The sequence below is a fragment of the Kogia breviceps genome, chromosome 9 (genome assembly GCF_026419965.1).
Source record: "Kogia breviceps isolate mKogBre1 chromosome 9, mKogBre1 haplotype 1, whole genome shotgun sequence".
NCBI lineage: Eukaryota > Metazoa > Chordata > Mammalia > Artiodactyla > Physeteridae > Kogia > Kogia breviceps.
In genome coordinates this window covers 109,374,556-109,402,542 of record NC_081318.1, presented here as the reverse complement: position 1 = coordinate 109,402,542, position 27,987 = coordinate 109,374,556, and the positions used below count along the sequence as shown (strand labels likewise).

The following is a 27,987-nucleotide window of genomic DNA, read 5'->3' as shown; positions in this document are numbered from 1 at the left end:
TTAAATAAAATAAATAGAATCACAGCACCCGAGTGGTGATTCTCCACTTAGAATATAACTAGTGGTTTTAGGAGAAGATTCCCCCACTACTACACCACCAACTCCACATTCCACGGCTGGACCAGCGCCCACTGGATGGGGCTGGCTTTACGCAGGTGCTGCTGTGGGGTCGGAACTGCCATCCGGCTGCTGGATTCTCTCTGCAGCAGCAACCACCAGGCAAGAGGGCTGAGAACGTCTTGAACCAGAAGGTCTCTCACAGTGGGGACCTCTACAATACCTGCTAATGTGGCTCATGTGATAGGACACCTACTAAGATGCTTCTATGGTCAAATACCTGGTAGAGGGACTTCCCTGGTGGCACAGTGGTTAAGACTCCACGCTCCCAACTCAGGGGACTAGGTTTGATCCCTGGTCAGGGAACTAGATCCCACATGCATGCCACAGCTAAGAGTTTGCATGCCACAACTAAGAAGCCCTAGAGCCACAACTAAGGAGCCCACCTGCCGTAACTAAGATCCAGCACAACCAAATAAGTAAATAAATATTTTTTAAAAATACCTGGTAGAAAATTCACATAGTTCAAGGGGAAAAAAAGCCCTGAACTTTCTATTTTTCACCTGTGGGCTCTGATGATCAAACTATCAACAGTGACTCACTGGGCAAAGGCACTGTATTGGTTTCCTAGGGTTGCAGTAACACAGGGTCACAAACTAGGGCTTGAAACAACAGACATGTGTCCTCTCATTGTTCTGGAGCCTAGAAGGTTGACATGCAGGTGTGGCAGGGTTGGTTCTCTCTGGGGGCTGTGAGCCCCTGAAGAAGGGTTTGGTCCATGCCTCTCTCCCAGGTTCTAGTGATTGCCAACGTCGTTGGCATCCCTTCGCTTGTAGATGCACCCCTGCAATCTCTGGCTGCATCCTCACATGGTGCAGTAGTCAGAGTCCTCCAGAGACACAGAACCAACAGGATGTATATACATAAAGGGACTTATTATAAGGAATTGGTTCCTATAATTATAGAGGCTGGCAAGGAGACCCAGTAGAGTCGATGGTTTAGTCCAGTCTGAAGGCTGGCAGGCTCGAGACTCAGAACAGCCTAACTCTCAGTTTGGGTCTGAAGGCAGGAAAAAAGCCAATGTCCCAATTCCAGGCAATCAGGCAAGAAACATTCCCCCTTACTCGGTAAGGGACAGCCTTTTTGCTCTAGTCAGGGACTCAACTGATTGGGTGAGGCTCACCTGCGTTGGGGAGGGCAATACATTACTCAGCCTACCTACCTAAATGTTAATCTCATCCAAAACACCCTCACAGACACCCCAGAATAATGTTTGATCAAATACCTGAGCACCCTGTGGCCCAGTCAACTTGACACCTAAAATCCACCATCACCCATGGCATTCTGTGTGTCTGTGTCCAAATCTCTCCTTCTTATAAGGGTGCCAGCCAGTGGATTAGGGCCCACCCCAATTCATTATGACCTCATCCTAACTTGATTACAGCTACAAAAAATTAATTTCCAAATAAAATCATATTCACAAGTACAGGGGTTAGCACTGGAACATGTCTTTGAGGGACAAAATTCAACCCAAAACAGGTATCAGTAGATGAAATAGATGCTTTGATTTCTGGTAGATCACATACTCACGGAACAATAGACCTTGACTGAAATCAGTTGACAATTTTGTAGAAAAATAGGAGACAAAAGTCATCTATGCTCTGGCCCTCTTGTAATGGGCTGGCATCCATAGTGAGGGAGTTAGTTCTGAAGATGTTAGATTGAATTTGGTCTGGATACAAGATTGTTTAGCTCCTATAATGTTAAAGTGATGACTTCCAATCAGACAAGCAATTTCCCTTTCCTGAAAGAGTGAGGGTAGAAAAATGAGGGGGAAATAACCAGTAGTTATTGCTGGTGGGGGTGTAAAATGGTACAATTACTCTAGAAAACCGTTTGGCAGTATCTACTGAAGTCCGTGAAATCACCCTGCCCTCCTAGACATATACCCAAGAGACATAGGTGTGTCCACCAGAAGACATGCACATGTGCCAAGAACTGGAACAGCCCAAATTTTCACCAACCAGAAAAGCAATGAATATATTGTTGTATATTCATACAATAGAATACATCCCAGCAATGAAAATAAAAGAGCGAACTAGTAGTAGAGCAACATGGATGGATCTCACAGACATCATATTGAGCAAAAGAAGGCAGACACAAAGCACCTCAAAACGTGTGGTTCATGCACGCGCAGTTCAAAAACAGGCAAAACTAACACATGGTGACAGACGTCAGATCAGCAGTACCTCCTGGAGGGAGTATTGAGTGGAAAGGGCCAAGGGAATCTTCTGGAGCGACAGACATGCTCTGTATCTTGGTGGTGGTTCTGTGCGTATGTAAAAATTCAGTAAGCTGTACACAAGACTCACACACCTTATTGCATGTATTTCATAACTCAGTAAAAAAAAAAAAAACAATAAACTAAAGAATGAATATCTTGAAGCCCTACTATGTGACAAGCATTATTCTAGGTCCAGCAGTAAAATAAAGTCTCTGTTCTCATGGAACTTACATTCTAGGGAAAGAAGATATTTCATAAACTAATAAACAAAAACAAATGAACAAGATATGTGTGAGAGAGAGAGAGAGAGTGTGTGTGTAGAAACAGGGACAGAGACAAAGAGACAGAGAGATAATGAGTGGGAGAGAGTGAAATGGTGGTAGATATTGAACACAAGTGAAGTACACAAGAGGAGATAGATGAAAGGACAGTGCCAGAAGTGACCCTATGCATCGAGTGGTCAAGAAAAGGCTCACTGATGAGGCACCAGGTAAGCAGAGGCCTGAAAGGAGTGTGGAGGCAGCCAGAAGGCTCTCCAGGTGGAACAGCATTGAGGCTGAAGGAACAGCATATGCTAAGGGAAGCAGGAAATGCTCGAGGAATGGCAAGGAGGGCTGTATGAATGGACCAGAGTGGAATAGTGAGATCCATGGGGATGTGACAGAAATGGTGAGATTCTGGGAATATTTTGAAGATAGAGCCAACAGGATATGCTGATGGATTTGAGGTAGGATTTGTAAAGAGAGAGATTTTTATTTTGGTCTGATCATCTGGTAGCCTAACGTTCTCTTTTACAGATGTGGGGAATGTGGAGTGAGATGCAGATTTGGAGATGAAAATCCAGAGTTCAATTGAATCTTATTAATCTGTGATGCCTGATAGGTTTCCAAGTGCTGTGCTCAGGCAGGCAGCCAGATACACGTGTCCAGAGCTCAGGGGAGTGGTCTGCACTGGACACTTCCATTGGTAAGTTCATGGTGTCGATTTGATTTTTTTAAATAAAGGGACTGGATCAGATGGATAGAGGGATGTTGGGGGCTCGAAGGGTTGGAAACTGTTGGACTTTTTTAAAGGCCCTATAGAATTATTTGACTCCTTAAATTATGTGCCTGCATGATTTTGATAAAACAAAAACTATAAATAAATGTAACAGTAAATATACCCTCATAGTTAAACAATTTCTGTACACATTATATCCATACCTTCCCTCCAAGCTCATTTTTCTTCTTACAGAAATACATCTCGATATGCTTTAGCAATTGTCAAACCTCTTAGTCTTTTTATATCTAAAAATGTCTAAGTTACCTTGAATGATAATTTAGTCGGTGTAATAGGATATTCAGTAGGAAGATTCAAGGTACCAATGTACAAAGTGGGTTCTCAGACAGATAACCCTTTCAGATGTGAACAGTTTTACAGGAAACAGCTCAACAATGGTTGGACAACCTTTAAAATATCACACGAGAAAGAGCGGGGAGGAGCTGCACTGTGTCCTCCCTCCACACCCCCGGCAATGGTGGGGGGCAGTGGTGCCAACTCCTCAGATCGAGTTCCAGTCGGGTGGCATGGAGAGTTTCATATGTGGGCTGTGAAGTATGGTGGACACGGTGAACTGGCTTCCGAATCCTGCCTGTGCAATCTGAAGAGCTCGAGACGGCAGTTTAGCTGCCGAGGGAGAGGGGACCACGGTGGGATCAGCCAGCTCCCCCAGCGTTTGTCAGGACAAAAGGGAGCATGCACTTAACCCATGGACCAAATGTGGGGGGCACCCTGAGAGCACAGGTGTGAGTCCTCTGAGGTCTGGCTTCCAGTGGGCAGGGGGTCTCAGCACCAGAAGCTGGAGGTGGATCACTGGATTCTTAGAGGCCAGAGAACAGAGGGTAAAGAACATCACAAGTCATGTGGGTCAGGCCCACGCAAATGAAGCCAGCTTCCAACATTACTCAGACCCAGAAAGTGCAGAGCCAGCTCTGATCAAGTCCAGGGAAATTTTCCTGTTCCCCTCCCTGACCTCCCCTCTCCAGCAACTTCAGAGTAATTTTTTTTTTTTTTTTTTTTTTTTTTTTTTGTGCTACGTGGGCCTCTCACTGTTGTGGCCTCTCCCGTTGCGGAGCGCAGGCTCCGGACGCGCAGGCGCAGCGGCCATGGCTCACGGGCCCAGCCGCTCCGCGGCACGTGGGATCTTCCCGGACCGGGGCACGAACCCGTGTCCTCTGCATCGGCAGGCGGACTCTCAACCACTGCGCCACCAGGGAAGCCCCTCAGAGTAATTTTGAATGAAGTGAAATTAGGAACTTTGACTATGGGATGGAACTGGACGTCTCGGTTTGAATGTATTTCACATCTTAAAGTGCTCATAAAACTTTATTAACCTAAGAATGCTCAGAAACATCATGGGCCTGCTCACTTCGAGAGAGAGAAATGACTTCCCTCACTGAAAATACTTTAAAGGGAGTAGGAAGAGCAAGTAAACTTGCAATTATGTCGCCCTCCCATCTGGGCTTGGCCAGCATACGGGTAAAAGCAGCTACATCAGCACTCTGAAAATACGATCCCTGTTTACCAAGCCTACCATTGCCATCAGTAGACTATAGGTCACTGCCCTCAGGATGCATATTAGATTTTCTTTACAGTCTTATATTCTGCAGTAGGTTGTGTGTCTGGGTGTGGATTGGTTTCTTTATCTAGCTTGGAGAGTTTGGGCTGCTCTCTGGATCTCAGGCCTCAAATAGTTTTGTTTCAATGCTTAAAATACTGTTTCCTCATCATTCCTTCTATTTCCTTATTCTGGAACTCTCATCATATCCATCCGGTGTGTTCTCTGTCCATTTGCCAGGTCCCATTACTATTATCTCACAGCCTGGGCTCCAGCTCTTTCAGCAGCACTCTGAGACAATCTCTCAGTACGAACTTCTAGTTCACTGCTTCACTATTCAATGGTGTCTGGTCTAAAATCCTTCCCATCTACCTTTAAAAAATAGTTATATTTCTAACTGATTGATTGATTCTTCTTTGTATCTTGCTGCTTTTACCTTTTCTACTTTTTAACATAATATTGGTCACATTTTTATAGATACCATTCCTTCCTGTATCTTTTTACATCTTAAATGTGATTATTGCAAATATTTACCAAACTACTCCAGATAATTTTATCTGAAGTAATTTAATATTTCACTTCTTGATTTTTTTCTTTCCTTTTTTTTTTTTTTGTGGTACGCGGGCCTCTCACTGTTGTGGCCTCTCCGGTTGCGGAGCACAGGCTCCGGACGCGCAGGCGCAGCGGCCACGGCTCACGGGCCCAGCCGCTCCGCAGCACGTGGGATCCTCCCGGACCGGGGCACGAACCCTCGTCCCCTGCATCGGCAGGCGGACTCTCAACCACTGCGCCACCAGGGAAGCCTTTTCTTCTCTTTTTAATCCTTAAATATTTTATGCATTTTATAAATTTTTGTAAGCTTGTGTTTGGGGAATTCTTCGGTTTGTTTTTTTAAATTGGCTTTCATTTTCTCTTTGTCGTTTTTCCTGTATACTTCTTCCTATGTAGAGATTTTTATGTTGTCTTCCAGATACCAGTTTAGAGAAAGGTAGTTTTAGGACTCTTAGTCCATATTCATATCGGGGACAATGCTATTTTGTCAATGTTCCTAACCCAGGAGGTACCTTGGTTCAGGTGTAGACATGAAACAGTGTCTTTGTCCAGCTTGGCCTGAACAAAATAAATCACCTCTCTTTCTAATTTTAAATCTTTTTTTTCAGCTATTCTATATATGCATTTCTCACTCTGTGAACCATGAAAGAAAAGTCCCAAGTCATCAAAGTCCCTATTTATCTGTTCTCAGGAAGAAAAACACGAGAAATCCTACCTCAGCAAGCTTCATAGCTGTTCCCTATCTTTCACTGCTGATGAGATCCTGGCTAAAATTCCCCATAGCTGACAATATAACCAATAAAATAATATGATATTTTAAAATAATACATGCCTCCATTCCATAATGTTAGCTTTATGTTGTTTTTTCTTTATCTTATACATACTCTGACAATTCAAATTGAGAGGGGAAATGAAAATACTTCAGGAGACTTATTTATATCCATTTTATTAAATTCACACTCAATCCACTAAGGCATTCTAGACTGTGCCTCAGAGCCAGAACCTACTTGGGGCAAATTTTTATATTTTGGTCCTACTTTACATTGGTTGATCCAGTAAATATACACTGGGGAAACAGGAACATTAAATGAATTTAAATCTTATTTCAGCTGCTGACTTCATCTGATAAACGTGCACCCCTCTTCAGACAGTGAAGTAAAAGCTGAAATAGGCTCTGTGGTCTGTGAAGTCAAAGGATATGCTAAAGGCACTGTCAGCGGGGATGCTGGTCATTCCAGCCTCTTTGCCAGCAGCTCTGTCTGAGTCATTTGGTGTGCAAGCACCTCGGGGGCCAAAATGAACTGATAAGAAGGAAAGAAAGTTAGAACTGAGCTTGATAGAGGTTTGGAAGAAAAGCAACTGGGTAACAGAGAGGTGCCCTCTCTGGACAGTACTTGATTCAAGAGCATCAGTTTTACCTGTGAGCTTGTTAGAAACACAAACACGTGGACCCTTCCATGACCTATTGAATCAGAATCTCTGGGGATAGAGAGCCCAGAGAACTATGTGTTAAAAGATCTCCTGGAGGGCTTCCCTGGTGGCGCAGTGGTTGAGAGTCCGCCTGCGGATGCAGGGGACACGGGTTCGAGCCCTGGTCTGGGAGGATCCCACATGCCGCGGAGCAACTAGGCCCATGAGCCATGGCTGCTGAACCTGCGCGTCCGGAGCCTGTGCTCCGCAACAAGAGAGGCCGCGATAGTGAGAGGCCCCCGCTCGACGCAACTAGACAAAGCCCTCGCACAGAAACGAAGACCCAACACAGCAAAAATAAACTCCTACTCCTACCCCCAACATCTAAAAAAAATAAAAAATAAAAAAAGATCTCCTGGAGATTCTTCTGCACTCAAGTTTGCATAAGTAAAGTAAAGCATAAGATTCTTGTGCATTACTGTTTGAGAACCACTGAGGTGGAGGAAGAGATTCAATTAGGCAAATTGGGTAGAAGAAGAAATTCAAGAAAAAATAATTGTCCCTATTAATTGAGGAAACACATATAAATAGTTACATGGCTCCTAGGATTCATGTAGTCATAGCAAGACCATAGTTCACAGCTGGTAGTGGAGAGATCCAGAGGGGAGGTATAGACTTTTGATTCAGAATTACTGGCAGGAATTGCATAGGATTTGAGGGCCCAGACAAGCTAAGTGATATTAACAGTTTTAATCTACTCCCAACATGGAACTGGATCGTTAAGCACTTAAACCCAAATTTGAGTCTGGCCATAAAGGTTAGAATCCAATTAGAATCTAATACAATCACTAGATAAATAGGGCAGGGGAGAAATGAACACTGCTGTGACACATGCTACACAGATGTCTGGAGCGAATCCCCAGCACGTAAACAGAGAACAGGTCCCACAGGATGGGTCGATTTTTGTCTCTGCTTTGGTCTGCGCTGACGTAAACTGGTTCCATCAAGACAATGCCTGGCAGGTGGAAAAAATGAAACAATAGTGGAGGACATGGGACAACTCCCCAGACTGTAGCATTTAAATCCAAGATCCTAGCAAAATCTTAGTCCCAGGAAAACCAAGACGTTTGGTCACCCTACAGCCAAGCAAGTTCTGATTTTCTAAGGAAAACATAACATTTATAAGCTACTCTTTGTTATCTTGGCACCTCGTTAAGTCAATTAAAATATTACTTGGATAATAATTTTTAAATAATTCAAGATATTCATGTGCTTTGGAAGTGTATTTCCAGAAATTTGTATAACGGTTTATAGATTGTGAACCAAAAACAATGAAAGGCCATGTGAAGCTGTGTGCTATAGGTTTTTTTTTTTTGAAATACCACTATTTTAAAAAATGAAAAGGTCATATTTTAGCTTTTAATCAATGCTGGCTAGGTGGGACACCTGGAGCAACAGTGCTGTTGAAACCTTTGAGCAGATGTGTTGTGAGTGAATTATGCAGTGTATGAAGGAGTCACTGAGTCACAAAACTTATGGGCACATAAAATGACTCCAAATAGGTGCAGAGTAAAGCAACCGACTGTGATCTCTTTGGGCAGATTTGAGGGCTTACGTCAGCTTATTCAGAACATTTGTAAAGAAAACCAATTCCCCTTCACTTGAAAAGACTATTTCAACTCTTGTTTTATACTTTTGATATAAATCAGTAATATAGAATTTTCTCTGGAAGATCCACCTTTTAAATAAAATTAATTTTACAAAATCTATCAATATGTGTAAGGCACTTTGGACCCATTCCACTAAATTATGTTTGTAATTATGCACTCTAGGTACTGAGTTACATAAATAAAAATCAAAGGCTAATTGAACCTAAAAGATTGTATTACCTCATGCAGAGAGACAGCCGCATGGGACTCAGGAATACAGTGACTGACTTGAGGTCCTAGAAGGGAAACATCTTTATATGAATGGTATTCAAAAGACAGCCCTTTCACCAACTCAACATTGCACAATCTGTGAGGAAGAGGCAGAGAATGAAGGGGCTTCCCCGCACACAACTCTCCTGATAAACTCTAGTCTCATAGCTGGGAGCTGCTGAACCAAAAGTCGTCTGAATTCTACTTACCATGGTGCAATAGATCCCTCAGGGAAAAAATAAATGGGAAATTAGTTAATTTATTCTAAAATAGTTTGCGAGGAAAAAGTACTAAAGGAAAGTCTATTTTTAAAAAACTTTTTCACAGATCGTTATTGGAGTATAATTACTTCACAATACTGGGTTAGCTTCTGTTGCACAACAAAGTGAATCAGCCATATGCATACACATGTCCCCATATCCCCTCCCTCTTGAGCCTCCCTCCCACCTCCGCTCTCTGACCCCTCTAGGTCATCCCAAAGCACCGAGCAGATCTCCCTGTGCCGTGCTGCTCCTTCCCACTAGCCATCTATTTTACATTTGGTAGCGTATATAAGGCGATGCTACTCTCACTTCTTCCAAGCTTCCCCTTCCCCTTCCCTGTGTCCTCAAGTCTATTTTCTCGGTCTATCTCTTTATTCCTGCCCTGCCACTAGGTTCATCAGTAACCTTTTTTTTTTAGATTCCATATATATATATGTTAACATACGCTATTTATTTTTCTCTTTCTGACTTACTTCACTCTGTATGACAGACTCTAGGTCCATCCACCTCACTACAAATAACTCGGTTTTGTTTCTTTTTATGGCTGAGTCATATTCCATTGTATATACGTGCCACATCTTCTTATCCATTCGTCTGTCGATGGACACTTCGGTTCCTTCCATGTCCTGGCTATTGTAAATAGAGCTGCAATGAACATTGTGGTACATGACTCTTTTTGAATTATGGTTTTCTCAGGGTATATGCCCAGTAGTGGGATTGCTGGGTCATAAGGTAGTTCTATTTTTAGTTTTTTAACTCCATATTGTTTTCCATGGTGGTTGTATCAATTTACATTCCCACCAACAGTGCAGGAGGGTTCCCTCTTCACCACACCCTTTGTAGCATTTATTGTTTCTAAATATTTTGGATAATGGCAATTCTGACCGGCATGAGGTGACACCTTATTGTAGTTTTGTTTTGTTTTTGGTTTTGTTTTATTTATTTATTTATTTATTTATTGCAGTACACGGGCCTCTCAGTTGTGGCCTCTCCCATTGCGGAGCACAGGCTCTGGACGCGCAGGCTCAGCGGCCATGGCTCACGGGCCGAGCCACTCCGTGGCATGTGGGATCTTCCCGGACCAGCACACAAACCCATGTCCCCTGCATTGGCAGGCGGATTCTCAACCACCGCGCCACCAGGGAAGCCCCTCACTGTAGTTTTGATTTGCATTTCTCTAATACTTAGTGATGTTGAGCATCTTTTCACATGCCTCTTGGCCATCTGTATGTCTTCCTTGGTGAAATACCTATTTAGGTCTTCTGCCCATTTTTTAACTGGATTGTTTGTTTTTTTGATATTGAGCTCCATGAGCTGTTTGTATATTTTGGAGATTAATCCTTTGTCTGTTGTTTCATTTGTAAATATTTTCTCCCATTCTGAGGGTTGTCTTTTTGTCTTGTTTATGGTTTCCTTTGGCTGTGCAAAAGTTTTTAAGTTTAATTAAGTCTCATTTGTTTGTTTTTACTTCCATTACTCTAGCAGGTGGGTCAAAAAGATCTTGCTGTGGTTTATGTCAAAGAGTGTTTTTCCTATGTTTTCCTCTAAGAGTTTTATAGTGTCTGGCCTTACATTTAAGTCTTTAATCCATCTGGAGGTTTTTTTTTGTATGGTGCTAGAGAATGTTCTAATCTCATACTTCTATATGTAGCTGTTCAGTTTTCCCAGCACCACTTATTGAAGAGGCTATCTTTTCTCCATTGTATGTTCTTGCCTCCTTGGTCATAAATTAGGTGCCCATATGTGCATGGGTTTATCTCTGGGCATTCTATCTTGTACCATTGATCTATATTTCTGTTTTTGTGCCAGTACCGTACTGTCTTAATTACTATAGCTTTGTGGTATAGTTTGAAGTCAGGGAGCCCGATTCGTCCAACTCTGTTTTTCTTTCTCAAGATTGCTTTGGCTATTCGGGGTCTTTTGTGTTTCCATATAAACTGTAAAATTTTTTGTTCTAATTCTAATTCCATTGGCAGTTTGACAGGGATTGCATTGAATCTGTAGATTACTTTGGGTAGTATAATCATTTTCACAATATTGATTCTTCCAATCCAAGAACATGGTATATTTCTCCATCTGTTTATGTCATCTTTGATTTCTTTCATCAGTGTTTTATAGTTTTCTGAGTACAAGTCTTTCACCTCCTTAGGCAGGTTTATTCCTAGGTATTTTATTCTTTTTGTTGCAATGGTAAATGGGAGTGTTTCCTTAATTTCTCTTTCTGATTTTTCACTGTAGGTGTATAGGAATGCCAGAGGCCTCTGTGCGTTAATTTTGCATCCTGAAACTTTACCAGATTCATTGATTAGCTCTAGTAGTTTTCTGGTGGCATCGTTAGGATTCTCTATGTATAGTATCATGTCATCGGCAAACAGTGACAGTTTTACTTCTTCTTTTCCAATTTGTATTCTTTTTATTTCTTTTTCTTCTCTGATTGCTGGGGCTAGGACTTCCAAACCTATGTTTTTTGTTTGTTTGTTTGTTTGTTTTTTTGCGGTACGCAGGCCTCTCACTGTTGTGGCCTCTCCCGTTGCGGAGCACAGGCTCTGGACGCGCAGGCTCAGCGGCCATGGCTCACGGGCCCAGTCGCTCCGCAGCATGTGGGATCTTCCCGGACCGGGGCACGAACCCGCGTCCCCTGCATCGGCAGGCGGATTCTCAACCACTGCGCCACCAAGGAAGCCCCCCAAACCTATGTTGAATAAGAGTGGCAAGAGTGGACATCCTCATCTTGTTCCTGATCTTAGTGGAAATTCTTTCAGTTTTTCACCAGTGAGTATGATGCTTGCTGTGGGTTTGTCATATATGGGCTTTATTATGTTGAGGTAGGTTCCCTCTATGCCCATTTTCTGGAGAGTTTTCATCATAAATGGGTGTTGAATTTGTCAAAAGCTTTTTCTGCAACTATTGAGATCACCACATCGTTTTTATTCCTTAATTTGTTAATATGGTGCATCACATTGATTGATTTGTGAATATTGAAGAATCCTCGCATCCCGGGGATAAATCCCACTTGATCATAGTGTATGATCCTTTTAATGTGCTGTTAGATTCTGCTTGCTAGTATTTTGTTGAGGATTTTTACATCTATGTTCATCAGTGATATTGACCTATAATTTTCATTTTTTGTGATATCTTTTTCTGGTTTTGGTAACAAGGTGATGGAGGCTCTGTAGAATGAATTTGGGAGTGTTTCTTCCTCTGCAATTCTTGGAAGAGTTTGAGAAGGATTGGTGTTAGCTCTTCTCTAAATGTTTGACAGAATTCGCCTGTGAAGCCGTCTGGTCCTGGACTTTGTTGGAAGATTTTTAATTATGGTTTTTATTTCATTACTTGTGATAAGTCTGTTTATATTTTCTAATTCTTCCTGGTTCAGTCTTGGAAAATTGTTGATTATGTTCTAAACTAGGTCTGAGATCTAAGATGAAAGTCAAGGGTCAAGATCCAGGATTCCAGTCCAAAGTTTAGTCTCATGACCAAAGATATGGTCTAAAGTCAGTTCCAAGTTCTTCAACATCTAGGTCCAGGTCCAAGGGCTAGATACAAGGGCCAGGTCCAGATCCAAATTTCAGGTTCATGGTCTAGATTGAAGATCCAGATCCACAGTGTAGGTAAAAGGTCCAAGGTGCACTTCAAAGGTCAAGATTCAGATCCAGGTCCAAAGTGCAGGTCTAAGCTCAAGTCTAAGGAACTGGATAAATCCAGATTCAAGTCTATGTCTAATGTCGATGTCCATGCCCATTGTCTAGGTCCAAGTTTAAAAGTTCATATTAAAGTTCTGCCAGTTAAAAGAAAGTGCAGTTGACTAAGAATGTGTGATTGTCAGAATGTATGGCTTTTGTTCAGATACGGCTTATTTTATCCTTGATATATTCTAACATTTAATAAGAATCTATTTTAGAGACGAATGTCTGACTCTGAGCTTGATTTCTTCTTATAATGCTAGTTTGTACACAGCACACTATTTTCTCCTAGAATTGCTCTAACTCACAATAAGAAGGTACTGGTGTGGACAATGTGTAAATATAGGCTTATTCTCATAGATTATGTATGAAATACTACTTAGATTTACTTGAATGTGTTCTAACTCACAGGAAGAATGTATAATTGAGAAGAATGTGTTTCTGAGCTTTTGTCTCACACAAATCTTGTGTTCATCTCGGTTTATTCTAACAGGCAATAAGAAGTTACTTTAGAGAAGAGTATCAAAGACTGAGATTATTTGTGCTTAGACTACATCTTTCCATAAAAGCTGTTTGGATTTATCTTGCCTCGCTACAGCAGTGAGAAACTACCTCTGAGATAAAGGTTTGTTTACATATAAAAAGGTTTTTTGACACAAAGAAATTTTAGAGATATGTCTGATTCTGAGCTTGTTTAGTTTTTGCTCATTTACTTACACTAGATTTCACCTAACTCACAATAGGAATATACTTGGAAGAACAATGTACGATGTTGAGTTTGTTTACACATGTATTATTATTTTCATAGATACTGCTTTGAATCACCTTAATTTGCTCTAACTCACAGTAAAATAGTACAGTTGAGAAAAATGTGTGTTTGTGAACTATTTTTCCCATATAAATCTTACATTCATTGCAGTGTATTCTAATAGACAACAAGATTCTTTAGAAAGGAGTGTCTGATTCTGATTTTGGTTTCTTCTTAAACTGCTTGTTTGTATATTTCAATTTCATCTAGATTTCCTCTAACTGCTACTAAGAGCTTTTAAGAACAATGTATGCTACTGAAATTGCTTATTCTTATAGTGCTTGTTGTCCAAATATTGCTTTGATATCTTAATTTGGTTGAACTAATATTAAGAAGGTACATTTGAGAACAATGTGTGATTACAAGCTCATACACAAATACTCTTTGGACTCACTGTAACTTGCTCTGACCCAAAATATAAAAGTACTTTTAAGAACAATATGTGACCCTGGGAGCCTGTTTACAAATACTGCTTGGAGTCATTATAATTTGCTCCAACTCTAAATATGTAATTTCTTTGGAGAGCAATGAATAAATCTAAGTACCTTTTTACAAATACTTTATACAAATACTAGACCTGGACATTACACCTAAACTTCTGACCTATATGTAGGTTCTGCACCCAATTCCATTGTGTGGAAGGTTTTTCCCTTTGAGCTGACACTGGATGTCTTACAATTCAACTCAATTCTGACACTATCTACCCAGAGATAACATCAGATTCCCCAGGTTAAGGATTCAGGCCCACTGCCCTCTACTTCATATATCAATCACAAGCCAAGGTTCTTATCTGTGCTTCTGACCAACCAGCTACAAATCAGAGGTCCCACAACCCCTCCCTGAGTTTGATTAATTTGCTAGAGCAGCTCACAGAATTCAAGAAATCCATTAGATTACTGGTTTATTATAAAGGATATTAAAGAAGATGAATCAACAGCCAGATGAATAGATACATAGGATAAGTTATAGGGAAAGAGTGTGGAGCTTCCCTGCTCTCTGGGCGCATCACTCTCCCCAAATCTCCACATGTCCACCAACTCAGAAGCTTTCCTAACCCTATCATTTTGCATTTTTATGGAGGTTTTATTACATAGGCACAATTGATTAAACCATTAGCCATTGGCCATTGAACTCTCTGGAGGTCAGGGGTGGGATTGAAAGTTCCAACCCTCTAGTCACATGGTTGGCTCCACTGGCAACCAGCCTCCATCCTTAGATGCTTTCCAAATTCCACCCCGTTAACATAACAAAAGACAACTTTATGTCTCTCATCACAGAAAATTCCAAGGGTTTTAGAAACTCCATGCCAGAAACAGAGAAAAGACCAAATATATATTTCTTTATTATGAGTTACAATATAACAAACTGGATCTAGATGTGACCCTGAACATATAACTTGTACCTGGCGCTCAATACTAGACCTAGATTGTGGGACAAGGACCTTGGCTCTTGACCTTAAACTTCGAACTGGAACTAGATCTTGGGCCTTTGATATTGGACCTGGTCTTGACCTGTACCTTTGAACTGGACCTTGGATATTAACCTCTAAACTCAGGCTTGGGTCTCAGACCTGAAATTATGACCTGCATGTAGATCTGACCTTGGACATAGGCATTGGGACCTGGCAGTATGACTTGAATATGAATTCTGAACCTGGACCTTGGTCCTGGAATTTTCCAAGTCCTTGCACTTGATCTAGAATATGTTCCTGGACTTGCATTTTGGAATTAGACCTTTGACCTGGACTTGGACATCGGCCTTACACAGAGACCTTAGATCTTGTACCCAAACCCTGGATCTAAACCTCAAACTTGGACTATGGATTTAGACCTTGTACATGGACCTAGAAGTTAAAACTGGACATTGGCACTGGACCTAGACCTTGGACCGGGAATTTAGACCTGGATATTGGACTTCCACTTTGTACTTAGATTTTTCCAGGTCCAATGTCCAAGTCAAAACCACATCTGAGGTTCACTGAAAACATTCAATTTCCAGTTCCAATACGAATTTCAAATCAAGGTACAGGCTAAAATTCTAGTCCCAAGTCAGGGTCAAATCTAGACCTTATATCTACTACAAAGGTGAAAGGCCCACTTCCAATGTTCAAATCTATGTCAAGGCAGAAAGTCAAAGTCCAGGCCCAATCTCCAGGTCTAATTTCAGGTTAATTGTATTGGACTGGGTAAGGTCTGCTAAAGTTCAAGTCCAGTACTTAAGCTCACGGTCCAGGTTCCAGATTCTAGTTTTGGTCTAGTTTCTGGTCCAGTGTCCAAGAATAAGGTCCAGGTTGAAAAGCAATTACAAGTTCTATATCAGGTCCATGTCTAGCATCTAGTGTCTAGTGTCCAGACCAAAAGCAAGGTAAAATCCAGGTCCAAATATAGATCCAAGGTCCTAAGCTGAGTTAAAGCACCAAATCAAAGATCTAGGCCCAGAACCAAGGTCCAAAGTACACATAAAATGTCCAGGTCAATGTCCAAATTCTAATTCTCAAGTCAAGTCTAAGGCCCTAAACAAATGTCCAAACCCAGTGCCAGATTCTGGTCTAGTTTCAGAATCCATATCCTACTTCCAGAGCCAATGTTCAAGACCAGTTCAAGATTTAAGATGAAGGGCTTGATCCAAGGTTAGGGCCACAGCTTAGTTCCAGACTCAGAGTTCAGGTTCAAGTTCCAGGTCCAAGATCATGTCCAGGTGCAGATATGAGGTCTAGGTATGAGGTCCAGAAGCAGGATCTATGTCTGAGGTACAAGCCAGAGTTTAGAGATCCATGTCCGAGATCTAGGTCTAAGTTCAAGCTCTGTAGCCAAGACCAGGTCAAAGGTCTTGTTGAATGTACTGGACAAATTCAAGTCCATGGTTGGTATGATTGCCAGTTCCAAGGCCCAAGGCCAGATCCAAAATCCAGGTCAAGGTCCAAGAATAAAGACCAGTTTGTGACCTGAGGTTGGTACAATATTCAGGTTCAAAGTTCAGGTCCAAAGTTCAGGAATAAGGTCTCAAGCCCAAATCCAGTAGTCAGGTCAGGTCCTCCATACATATCCATATCTGAGGCCCTAGTCACTATGTACCCCCACCACAGACTCAGTCACTACCTACAACCTGCCTCATACCTGCTTGCTACTCTCCACCTCACTCATTACCAAACCTCATCCTCACACCCACTCACTACTTAACCTTTTACCCACACCTTTTTGTTACCTACACCCCACCTTATACCCACTACCTACCCCACCCCATAACCATTAACCAATTACCCCCAGCCACACCAACTCACTATGTATATCTTGCCTTACATCTACTTATTACCTTGCTTCACTCCACTACACTACCTGCCCCTCGTCCCACAGCCACTCACTAACTACCCCCTGCCCCACACTCACTCTCTACCTACACTCCACCTCATACACACTCACTACCTACCCCCGGACTCACACTCACTGTCTGCATACCCACACACATTCTCACTACCTACTCCTCACTCCACATCCACTCAATACCTAATCCACTGCACAGCAAATCATTACTATCCTCTGCTCCAAACCACACACTCCCTACACTCTAACTATACAGAAAGTAAAGCTAGATTATAAACCACAATAATTAATTATAAGTAATAATCTAACATTGCCTAATTCACCCACTTGTTCATTCACTTAAGCAACGAGGACCTACTGTATAGCACAGGGAACTCTACTCAGTATTCTGTAATAACCTAAGTGAGAAAAGAACCTGAAAAAGAATGAATATATGTATATATATAACTGAATCACTTTGCTGTATACCTGAAACTGCCACAACATTGTAAATCAACTATACTCCAATATAAAATAAAAATTTAAAAATAAATAAATAAACAAAATTATTCATTTCATAAACATTTGTTACTTACTTCATGCACTTATTAAATATCAGAAATTGTTTTAGATATAGAAAAAGCAAATAAGAATTAAACATAGTTCCAGACCTCCAGGATCCTTTAGCCTATGAAAGGATAGGTACAAGTAAATTGATTAGAAGAATTAATAACATAAGTACTAGGATGAAAAAAAGCTAGGGGCTCTAATGAAACATGGGGACACCTAACAAACAGGATAGTCATGGAAAAAGGGGACACTTGATCTGAACTCTGATACACAAGTCAGCCTGAAGTAAAAAAGGCCTCAGGGGCAAGACAGCAAAAAGTATCACCAGAAAACACCAAATAGACCATCAAATAACAGTGAGGTTATTAACTAACACGTATACAAGCATTGTGCTCATGATGTGCATTAATGATCTCACACAATGCTCACACACCTCGATGATGTAAGTGCTATCATAGTCCTCTTATGGATGAGAAAAATGAGAGAGGTTAAGCTATGTTCCTAAAGTCACCTGGCTCTTAGGTGGTAGACCTGGGACTGGAATCTGAGAGTATGTGAAGCCAAAGCTTGGTCTATCCTGCCTCCTGACACTGACAAGAATGATGAAAGATGGGAGTGTGAGAGAAGGAAGTGCCAGACCAGGCGGGTCTTGTGCAGATTTGCTAAGGCATTTGGGCTTGCTCTTGAAGACTATGAGAAGTCACTGAAGAATTCACATGGTAACATACATGTTAGGGATTTATCTCTAATTATAAAAGTAATTTTAATTATTGGTATAAAAGTCATACAATAGGACATCCCTCTGATAGTGACATAGGAGGCTCCTGAAATTCCCTCCTTCCACAGATGCACCAAATATACAACTACACATGAAGCAGTTCCCTCTGAGACAAATCCAGAAACTGGATGACTGACTCCTATACATCAGGCAACTCATGTCAAAATGACTAAGAAAGATTGAGATACTCTCTGGCCATCAACTCCAACCCAGCACAGCAATCGAGAGGGAATCCCTAACTTCCAGCTTCTCTCTGAGGAGCAAAGTGTTTGAAATACACATCTAACACACCAAGTTTTAAGGCGGCCACCCAAAGGACAACCCCCAAATTTCCTACTCTGTAAGGTTTCATTTATGAGTCTCATGGGACTCTAGCAAAAAAGAGGCCGTTCTACTGAGCTGTTGAGCACTCACAGCAGCTCCCTCCCCTGGCTCAGCAGAGGGAGCAGGCAAAAACACCCACCTCCCAGTCTTTACCCGGAAGGGATTTGATTATATAACTTATCAGCTTTTGCCTGAGGACCTGACTCCTAATTAGAGCACCTCTAAGTGCTATTTAATCCTCCCCAGAGGCTGAAAGAGCCAGTGGGCACTTCCCCAACCTTCTCCCTCCAACTCACTCCAACAACAACAAAAAAAACAATCACCAGCCTCTCCCTGGAAGGAACTTGCCCACACATCTAGTGCCCCAACTTTAAGGTTGCCATCCAAGGGACAGGCCCCCAAATCACCTAGCTCTGAGAGCCAACAGGACTCAGCATTCATAAGTCTCACAGGAATATACTAAACAAACAACCTAAAAAGCAATTCTCAAATGGGCATGCAAACACTTGCTGCACCTGTCCTCCCAATGCTCACCAGAGAGAGAGCAGGCAAAAACACCCATTTCTGAGTTTCTCCCTGACAAGGATTTGACTGTATATTTTTCCAGCTGCTGCCTGAACCCCCATATGAGTCAGCAAATTTTTCATCAGAGTCCTAGCAAGCAATAGGATAACATATTCAAAGTGCTGAAAGAAAAAAATAAAACTGCCAACCAAAAAATACTTTACACAGCAAAGTTGTCCTTCAGAATTGAAGGAGAGATAAAAAGTTTCCCAGACAAACAAAAGCTGAAGAAGCTCATCACCACTAGACTGGCCTTACAAGAAATGTTAAAGGGAATTCTTCAAGCTGAAATGAAAGGTGCTAATTAATAACATGAAAACATATGAATGTATAAAACTCACTGTTTAAGGTAAATATGTAGTTAAATACAGAATACTGTAATATTGTACTGATGATGGGTAAATCAATTATAACTCTAGTATGAAGAATAAGAGACAAAATATTTAAAAACTATAACTTCAATAATTTGTTAATTGATATACAATATAAAAGATATAAAGTGTAACAACAAAAACATAAAATGTGAAGGGGAGTGTAAAAATGTAAAACTTTTAGTTAAGAAATTAAGAGCTTCAAGTTAAGTTTTTATCAGCTTAAATTAGATTGTTATACCTATAAGATGTTTTCATATAAAGTATCTTTTCTGACCACAATGGTATAAAACTTGAAATCAATTAGAAGAGGAAAACTGGAAAATTCACAAATATGTGGAGATTTAAAAACATGCTCCAGAACAATAAATGGGTCACAGAAGAAATCAAAAGGGAAGTCAAATGATATTGTGAAACAAATGAAAATGGAAACCAAAACTTATGGGATGCAGCAAAAGTAGTTCTAAGAAGGAAGTTTATAGAGAAAACACTTAAAATTTTTTTAAAAAGAAAAATCTAAAATAAACAATCTAGCATTACACCTCAAGGAACTAGAAAAACAAACTGAACCCAGAGTTAGTAGAAGGAAAAAAATAATAAAGAACGGAGTGGAAATAAGTGAAGTAGAAACTAAAGAGACAATAGGAAAGATGAACAAAACTAACAGCTGGTTTCTTTGAAAAGATAAACACAATTGATAAAATTTAGCTAAAGTAAGAAAAAAAGATAAAAAACTCAAATAAATAAAATCAGAAATGAAAGAGAAAACTTTACATCTGATAAAACAGAAATACTAAAGATCATAAGAAACCACCATGAATAAATAAACCAATAAATTAGGTAACCTAGAAAAAAATGAATAAATTCCTAGAAATATACAACCTACCAAGACTGAATCATGAAGAAATAGAAAACATAAAAAGACCAAGGAGATTGAATTAGTAATCAAGAAATTTCCAACAAAAGAGGACCAGATGGCTTCCCTGGTGAATTCTACAAAATATTTAAAGAAGAATTAATACCAATCTTTCAAACTTTTCCAAAAACATCAAAGAGGAGGAAATACATCCAAACTCACTTAACAAAGCCTGCATTACATTAATCTTGTACTAGAAACAAAAAACAGGACACTACAAGAAAATAAAATTACAGGCCAATATCCTTGATGAACATAGATGCAAAAAATCCTCAACAAAATATTAGCAAACTGAATTCAACGGTACATTAAAAGGATAATAGACCATGGTCAAGTGGGGTTTTTTGGGGGGATGCAAGGATGTTTCAACACACACAATTCAATAAATGTGATACACCTTATTAACAAAATGAAGAAAAAAAATCATATGATCTCAACAGATGCAGAAAAAAGCACTTAAAAATATTCGACATCCTTTCACATAAAAATTCTGAACAAATTAACTACAGATGGAATGTACCACAAAATAATAAAGGCCATAAATGAGAAGCCCATAGTAAACATCATACTTAATGGTGAAAAGCTGAAAGATTTTCCTCAAAGATCAGAAACAAGACAGGGATGCCCACTACTGGAAGTCCCAGTCAGAGCAATTAGGCAAAAAAAAGAAGTAAAATTATCCAAATCGGAAAGGAAGAAGTAAAATTGTCTCTGTTTGCAGATAACATGATATCATATATAGAAAACCCTAAAGATTCCACAAAAAACTGTTAGAACTAATAAACAAATTAAAGTTGCAGGATACAAAATCAATATGCAAAAATCAATTTCACTTCTATACACTAACAACAAACTATTGGAAAGAGAAATTAAGAAATCAGTTCCATTTGCAATAACAGCAAATAAAATAAAATGCTTAAGAATAAATTTAACTACAGAGGTAAAGGACCTGTACACTGAAACTGTAAGACATTGATGAAAGAAATTGAAGAAGACACAAATAAATGGAAATATAGTCCATGTTCATGGATTGAAAGAACTAATATTATTAAGATGTTCATACTACCCAAAGCATTGAATCTACAGATTCAATGCAATCCCTACCAAAATTCTAATGGCATCTTTCACATAAACAGGAAAAAATTCTACAATTCATATAGAATCACAAAAGACCCCAAATAGCCAAAGCAAATTTGAAAAATAAGAACAAGCTGGAGCCACTTCACTTTCTAAAGTCAAACTATATTACAAAGCTGTAGTAATCAAAATAGTATGGGATTGGCATAAAAATAGACACAGATTAATGGAATATAATAGAGACCCCAGAAATAAAGCCATGCATATATGGTCAACTAATTTTCAACAAAGGAGCCAAGAATATACAATGGGGAAAGGACAGTCTCTCTGATAAATGGTGTTGGGAAAACTGGATATCCACATGCCAAAGAATGAAACTGGGCCCCTGTCTCACACCATACACAAAAATCAAATCAAAATGGATTAAAGACTTGAACATAAGGTGTGAACCATAAAATTCCTAGAAGAAAAATAGGAGTAAGCTCTGTGACTTTGGTGTTGGCAATAATTTTTTTTTTGGATTTGACCCCAAAAATAAAGGCCACAAAAGCAAAAATAAACAAATAGGACTATATCAAACCAAAAAACTTCTGCACAGCAAAGGAAACCATCAACAAAATGAATACTATTGAATTGGAGAAAATGGAATGGGAGAAAATGTTTGCAAACCACATATCTAATAAGGGGATAACATCCAAATATACAAGGAACTCATACAACCTAATGGCAAAAAATAAATAACCCAATTAAAAATGGGCAAAGAATGTGAGTAGACATTTTTCTCAAAAAAGATATACAAATGGCCAACGGGTACATGAAAAGGTGTTCAGCATCACTAATCATCAGAAAAATGCAAATCAAAATCACGAGATATCATCTCACACCTGTTAGGATGGCTATCACCTAAAAGATAAGAGATAACAAATGCTGGAGAAGATGTGGAGAAAAGGGAACCCCATACCCTCCGGAGAGAATGTAAACTCGTACAGCCACTTGGAAAAACAGTATGGAGGTGCCTCAAAAAATTAAAAATAGAACTAACTGCCATATGATCCAGCAATCCTATTTCTGAGTATATATCCAAAGGAAAGGAAATAATTATCTCAAAGAGATATCTTTACTCCCATATTTATTGTAGCATTATTCACAATAGCCAAAGTATGAAAACAATGTAGGCGTCTGTCAACAGATGTTTGGATATAGTAAATGTAGTATATATATACAATGGAATATTATTCAGCCTTAAAAATGAAGGAAATCCTGCCATTTGTGACGACATGGATGAATCTGGAGGGCATTATACTAACAAAAATAAGCCAGAGAAATACTGCATGGTATTACTTTTATGTGGAATCTTAAAAAAAGTTAAACTCATAAAAACAGAGAGTAGAATGGTAGTTCCCAGGGACTGAGGAGGCTGGAAGAAATAAGAAGTGGTTGGTAAAAAGGTACAAACTTTCAGTTATAAGATGAATAAGTTCTGAGGATCTGACGTATAACATGGTGAATATAGTTGATAATACCATAATGGACAAACTGAATTTTACTGAGAGTAGAACTTAAGTGTTCTCATCAAAAGCAAACAAACAAAAATTAAATATGTGAGTTAATGATGTGTTAATTACCTCAATGGTGGGAATCCTTTCATAATGCACATGCATATCAAACAATCAGGTTGTTTTTTATGGCTGAGTAATATTCCATTGTATATATGTACCACATCTTTATCCATTCCTTTGTTGATGGACATTTAGGTTGCTTCCGTGGCCTGGTTATTGTAAATAGTGCTGCAGTGAACATAGGGGTCCATGTATGTTTTCGAATTATGGTTTTCTCCAGATATATGCCCAGGAATAGGGTTGTTGGATCATATGGTGGCTCTACCTTTAGTTTTTTAAGGAACCTCCATACTGTTCTCCATAGTGGCTGCACCACTTTACATTCTCACCAACAGTGTAGGAGGGTTCCCTTTTCTCCCCACCCTCTCCAGCCATCTGCAGCAACATGGATGGACCCAGAGCTTGTCACACTGAGTGAAGTAAGTCAGAGAAAGACAAATATCATATGATATTGCTTATATGTGGAAAGGGTACAAATGAACTTACCTACAAAATAGAAACAGAGTTACAGATATAGAAAACAAAGTGATGATTAGCAGGGTGTAAGGGGAGGAAGGGATAAATTGGGAGATTGGTATTGACATATACACACCACTATATATAAAACAGATAACTAATAAGGACCTACTGTATAGCACAGAGAACGCTGTACTCAGTATTCTGTAATGGCCTATATGGGAAAAGAATCTCAAAAAGAGTGGATATATGTATATGTATAACTGATTCACTTTGCTGTACACAACATTATAAATGTTGTGTTGATTATAAATCGACTATACTCCAATAAAAATTTTTTAAATCATGTTGTACACTTCATATGTATTATATTTTTATTTTTTAATCATATCTCAATAAAGTTATAAAAAAAGTGATACAATAAACCCTCCTCAAATTTGGGAAACATGGGAAAATAAAAATAAGAAAATAAAATCACTCAACATGCCAACACTGAGAGTTAAGCCCTGGTAGCATTTTAGTGTATTTCCTTCAGGTCTTTTATATAACTCGCCGTTCACTCATTTTGAAAACATTCATTGAGTTTAACTGATGCTGTGCATAGTGGGAGGCACAGGGGTACCCCGGGAACAAGACAAACACGGTCCCCTCCTGGCAGAGCTCACCGTTTGGTGACAGAGGCAGACACTGAACCGGGGTCCACAGGTGCAGCTGTGCTGTGACAGCAGGTCCGGGAGCCTGAAGTGTAGGGACATGATGCTGCTGAAAGACGGACTCAGCATTAAATCTGAGGCTGAAGAGGAGGCGTTGGCTGGGGGAGAGTGTTCCACGTGGAAGCGAGAGTATGTGGTGAAGGCACGAAAGTGGGGGAAAGGATGCACGTTTGAGGGACAGAGAGCTCTTCAGATATGGCGGAGCACATAGAATAAGGAGGAGAGCGGCACGAGCTGAGTTTGGAGACCTTGGCGGGACTTTGGAGGCCATTGAAGAGCGATGGGAAGCTGATCCAGTTCCTTCCGCGGCAGTTGCCTGAGGACACGGGATGTCTGGATCCCTCACGCTTGAGAGGATGTGGGGGACCTGGCAGGAGGTGGTGGCTTTCAGGCGAGTGACGATGAGACTGGACGAGAGTGTGTGCATGCCGGGGTGGGAGCGCGCAGATACAGAGCAAGAGAGAAATGTATCAGTTCACATATTCAGATAAACAAAAAAACTTCCCTGAAAATAAATGCTCTTCAATATTTCAGTGACTTAGTGATTTCTCACCCTCAGCTTCATAGTTCTATTTGCCCTGGTATCTCCTTTGCCCCCTCTCTCTCTGTCTCTCTCACACACACACATTCTCATTGCCTCTCTTCATACATATGGCGATTTTATTTCCTGTTGAATGCTCTAATTTCACCATAAAATTCAGCCATCACCCAACTATCTCTTTTGCATCCACTTCATCAGAAGGCAAGAGGTAGATTGTAAATAAAATATTTATTTATTCTTTTTACACTTAGTTCTTTATTCCATATCAAAATTATTTCAGTGTATGGTAGAAGTGCGTATCTATCTTTTTTTACTTCAAATACTTGGCCAGTTTTTCCAAATCCCTGTACTGAATAGCCTGTCTCTTCATCTTTTGTTTTATGCACAGTACTTATATAAACCAGGATTCTTTTAGGTCTGCTTCCTTACAGTAGCTTGTCTGCTGCTTCTTGTACTACCATCTTATTGTTTTAATTTTTAATATTGCCTTAGCTAGTCTCATCTGTTTATTTTCCAAAGACCTTTAGAAATATTGAATCATGGTTAAAATTAGATTCAAATTTCATTAAACCAACAAATCATTTAGATCCAATCATAGTGGCGTCTAATTTATAATATTTGATATTTTCAGCCATAAACTGTTTCTTTCAATTTCTTATTCTTTTTAGTAATAATTTTTACTCACACATTTCTTATTCTTGGATAGCGTAGGCTTGTGCTGCCATTGTTATTTTTCCAGCACACTTTATATCTGGCCATTCTATTCATTAGCCATTTAACAAATGTTTATTGACCGTGGACCAAGTGACAGGCACTGTATGTAATAGGTGCTGATGAACAAGACAAATATTTTTTGAAGAGAGTTCAGATGTGCTCTGGCATGTATAACAGGAGTGCTTACCTAATCTCAAGACATTTCTTAATGAAATGATGCTTAAACTAACTTATCACAAATGGACCCCTAGGTGGCATTTTTGAAATCTGCATGGGTAATTGTAGTTGTCACAATAAATGGGGTGCCTCTAACGTTTTGTGCAGTGTGGTTTCTTACTGACATTTTGTATTCAAGGAAGTCTAGTCACTAATTACAAGGATGACAAAACCAGACTGGACGCCATGAGGGGGTGTAGATAAAAGTAACTGAGGATTTCTGGAATGAGCATATGGATATCTAATATTAAAACTCAGGAAAAGCTATAGTAATTGTAAGTAGGCATCACTGGCACAGGAATAAACAGAGCAGTGAAATGACCAAGTACACAGTGGATTCCTGTAGAGTATAAAGGTGTCATTTCTAATCAGTGGGAGAAATATGATTGATCAATCATGCTGAGATAATCATCTAACAGTATGGAAAAATTAAATTTGATTTTTTCCCTTAGAACCAAATTCATCCAAATGAATCCTAAATAGATTAGAAATTCAAATGGAAAAAAAAAACATACAAGGGCAAGAATATAGATAAGTATAATAAAATATTTTTAATTTTTCAAATAGAGAACTTATTTCAAAGCATATTATCGAAGAAAAAGCTCAAGGGAAAAGATTGATAGTTTTGATGATTTAAACATTTGAATGTCAAAAATACATCATAGGGCTTTCCTGGTGGCGCAGTGGTTGGGAGTCCGCCTGCCGATGCAGGAGACACGGGTTCGTGCCCCGGTCCGGGAGGATCCCACGTGCCGCGGAGCGGCTGGGCCCGTGAGCCATGGCCGCTGGGCCTGTGCGTCCGGAGCCTGTGCTCCGCAACGGGAGAGGCCACAGCGGTGAGAGGCCCGCATACCGCAAAAAAAAAAAAAAAAAAAAAAAAACATCATATTTGAACTGGATATTAGGTGATATAAAATTGTTAATTTTATTAAGTGTAGCAAATGGTATATGGTTATATATATATACGTTTCATTTATATAATTCAATATTTTTACAGATTCATTTGGAAGCATTTAGGGGTGATGTATTATGATTTCTGCAATTCATTTGCCAATGGTTTAGGGAAATATAGAGAGAATACACCAAATAAATAGGGAAAATTGTTCACAGTTGTGAAGACAGGTAGAGACTATACAAGTATTCATTGTGTTAGTTCAGTGCTTCTGGATGTTTGAAAATATTAACAGTAGAGTTTTGGGAAAATACACTGTAAACAAAATTAAAAGGCAAATTATACACTGAAAAATTTTATTTGCAACTTACTGTGCCAGAGAACCAAAAGAAATCTTGCCTTAGCATGAAAAGTTTTGGCCATTTACCATAAGAAAAATTTGTCCTTCCTTCCTCCAGGAACAAACTTGGAAACTGACATCAGAGGACTGCTGTACCACCAGACTCATATAGAAGTTATAATCAACAGAAGAAACAGAAGTATGAGGTAAAAATAATTATAGCTTGTTCTGTATCAGAAAATGTTCTCATGCTGGCTCTGCTGTGTTTCTGCTGGAGTGTAAAGGAAGTGCAACTTTGTACCCAGTCGAGAACGGAAAAGCTGTAACTGGATGTCATCACTGGCAATCGTCCCACAAACTAAAGAGGGAGGTGTGTCCTTCACCCAGGAAAAATGCAGTGACTAGATTGTGTGGACAAAGGTTTAACAACTTACCAGCTTCATCTCTTTGTCCTCATCTGCTAAGATACAATGGATCTAGGAAACAGATCAAAGAAATATACCTTGCCAACAGAAAGCTGTAGATCCACTGCAGATTGTACTCAATCATAAATACTATTTGTCCAGAAAGTAAAGGGGACTTAAAAAAAAAAAAAATCTCTTCTGACTAATGTCACCCTCTTGAATTCTCTCTGGCTGTCACAGAGACTCAATGAATAAGCTAAGAGAAGGCAGTCTCCTCTAATCTTTGGTGTGAAATCCCCTGAAACACAGACAGGACATAGAATAGGTTAACTGTGTAAAAAATATATAAAGAGCTCTTACAAACCAAGAAGAAAAATATTTTTTAAGAATAGAAATGTAGGAAAAAGTCAGAATCATGAAATTCACAAAGTAATAAATACAAATGCAAGTAAACAAATAAAAAACAAGCTCAATCCTACGTTATTCAATGTAAAGCAAATTACAGCAACCAAAAAATATATAATTTTTATCTATCAAAAAGGCATACATTCTTGAAAGGATGATAATATATAGCAATAGACATTTCTTATATACTATTCATATGTGACAGTTGTAGACATA

The 27,987-nt window shown here is 39.6% G+C and overlaps 2 protein-coding genes across 11 annotated transcripts in view; both read right to left on the bottom strand.

Annotated features, from left to right (window-relative positions):
• Nucleotides 1-27,987, bottom strand: part of SEC61G (SEC61 translocon subunit gamma) — a 164,478-nt gene that overhangs the window by 105,870 nt on the left and 30,621 nt on the right. The window lies entirely within an intron of this gene.
• LOC136794877 (uncharacterized) lies at nucleotides 75-27,676 on the bottom strand. Of its 2 annotated transcripts, XR_010842347.1 has the most exons (5): nucleotides 27,397-27,676; nucleotides 24,212-24,666; nucleotides 8,789-8,844; nucleotides 2,307-2,386; nucleotides 75-1,861 (listed from the first exon to the last, which is right to left on the bottom strand). XR_010842347.1 is itself a non-coding variant. In XM_067042933.1 (4 exons), the coding sequence occupies exons 1-4, from the start codon at nucleotides 24,684-24,686 to the stop codon at nucleotides 1,840-1,842; spliced, it is 633 nt and encodes a 210-aa protein (XP_066899034.1). In that variant the 5' UTR covers nucleotides 24,687-25,325; the 3' UTR covers nucleotides 75-1,839. The 2 variants fall into 2 exon arrangements, 1 of the variants encoding a protein (XP_066899034.1); XM_067042933.1 differs by lacking the exon at nucleotides 27,397-27,676 and having other exon boundaries at nucleotides 24,212-25,325.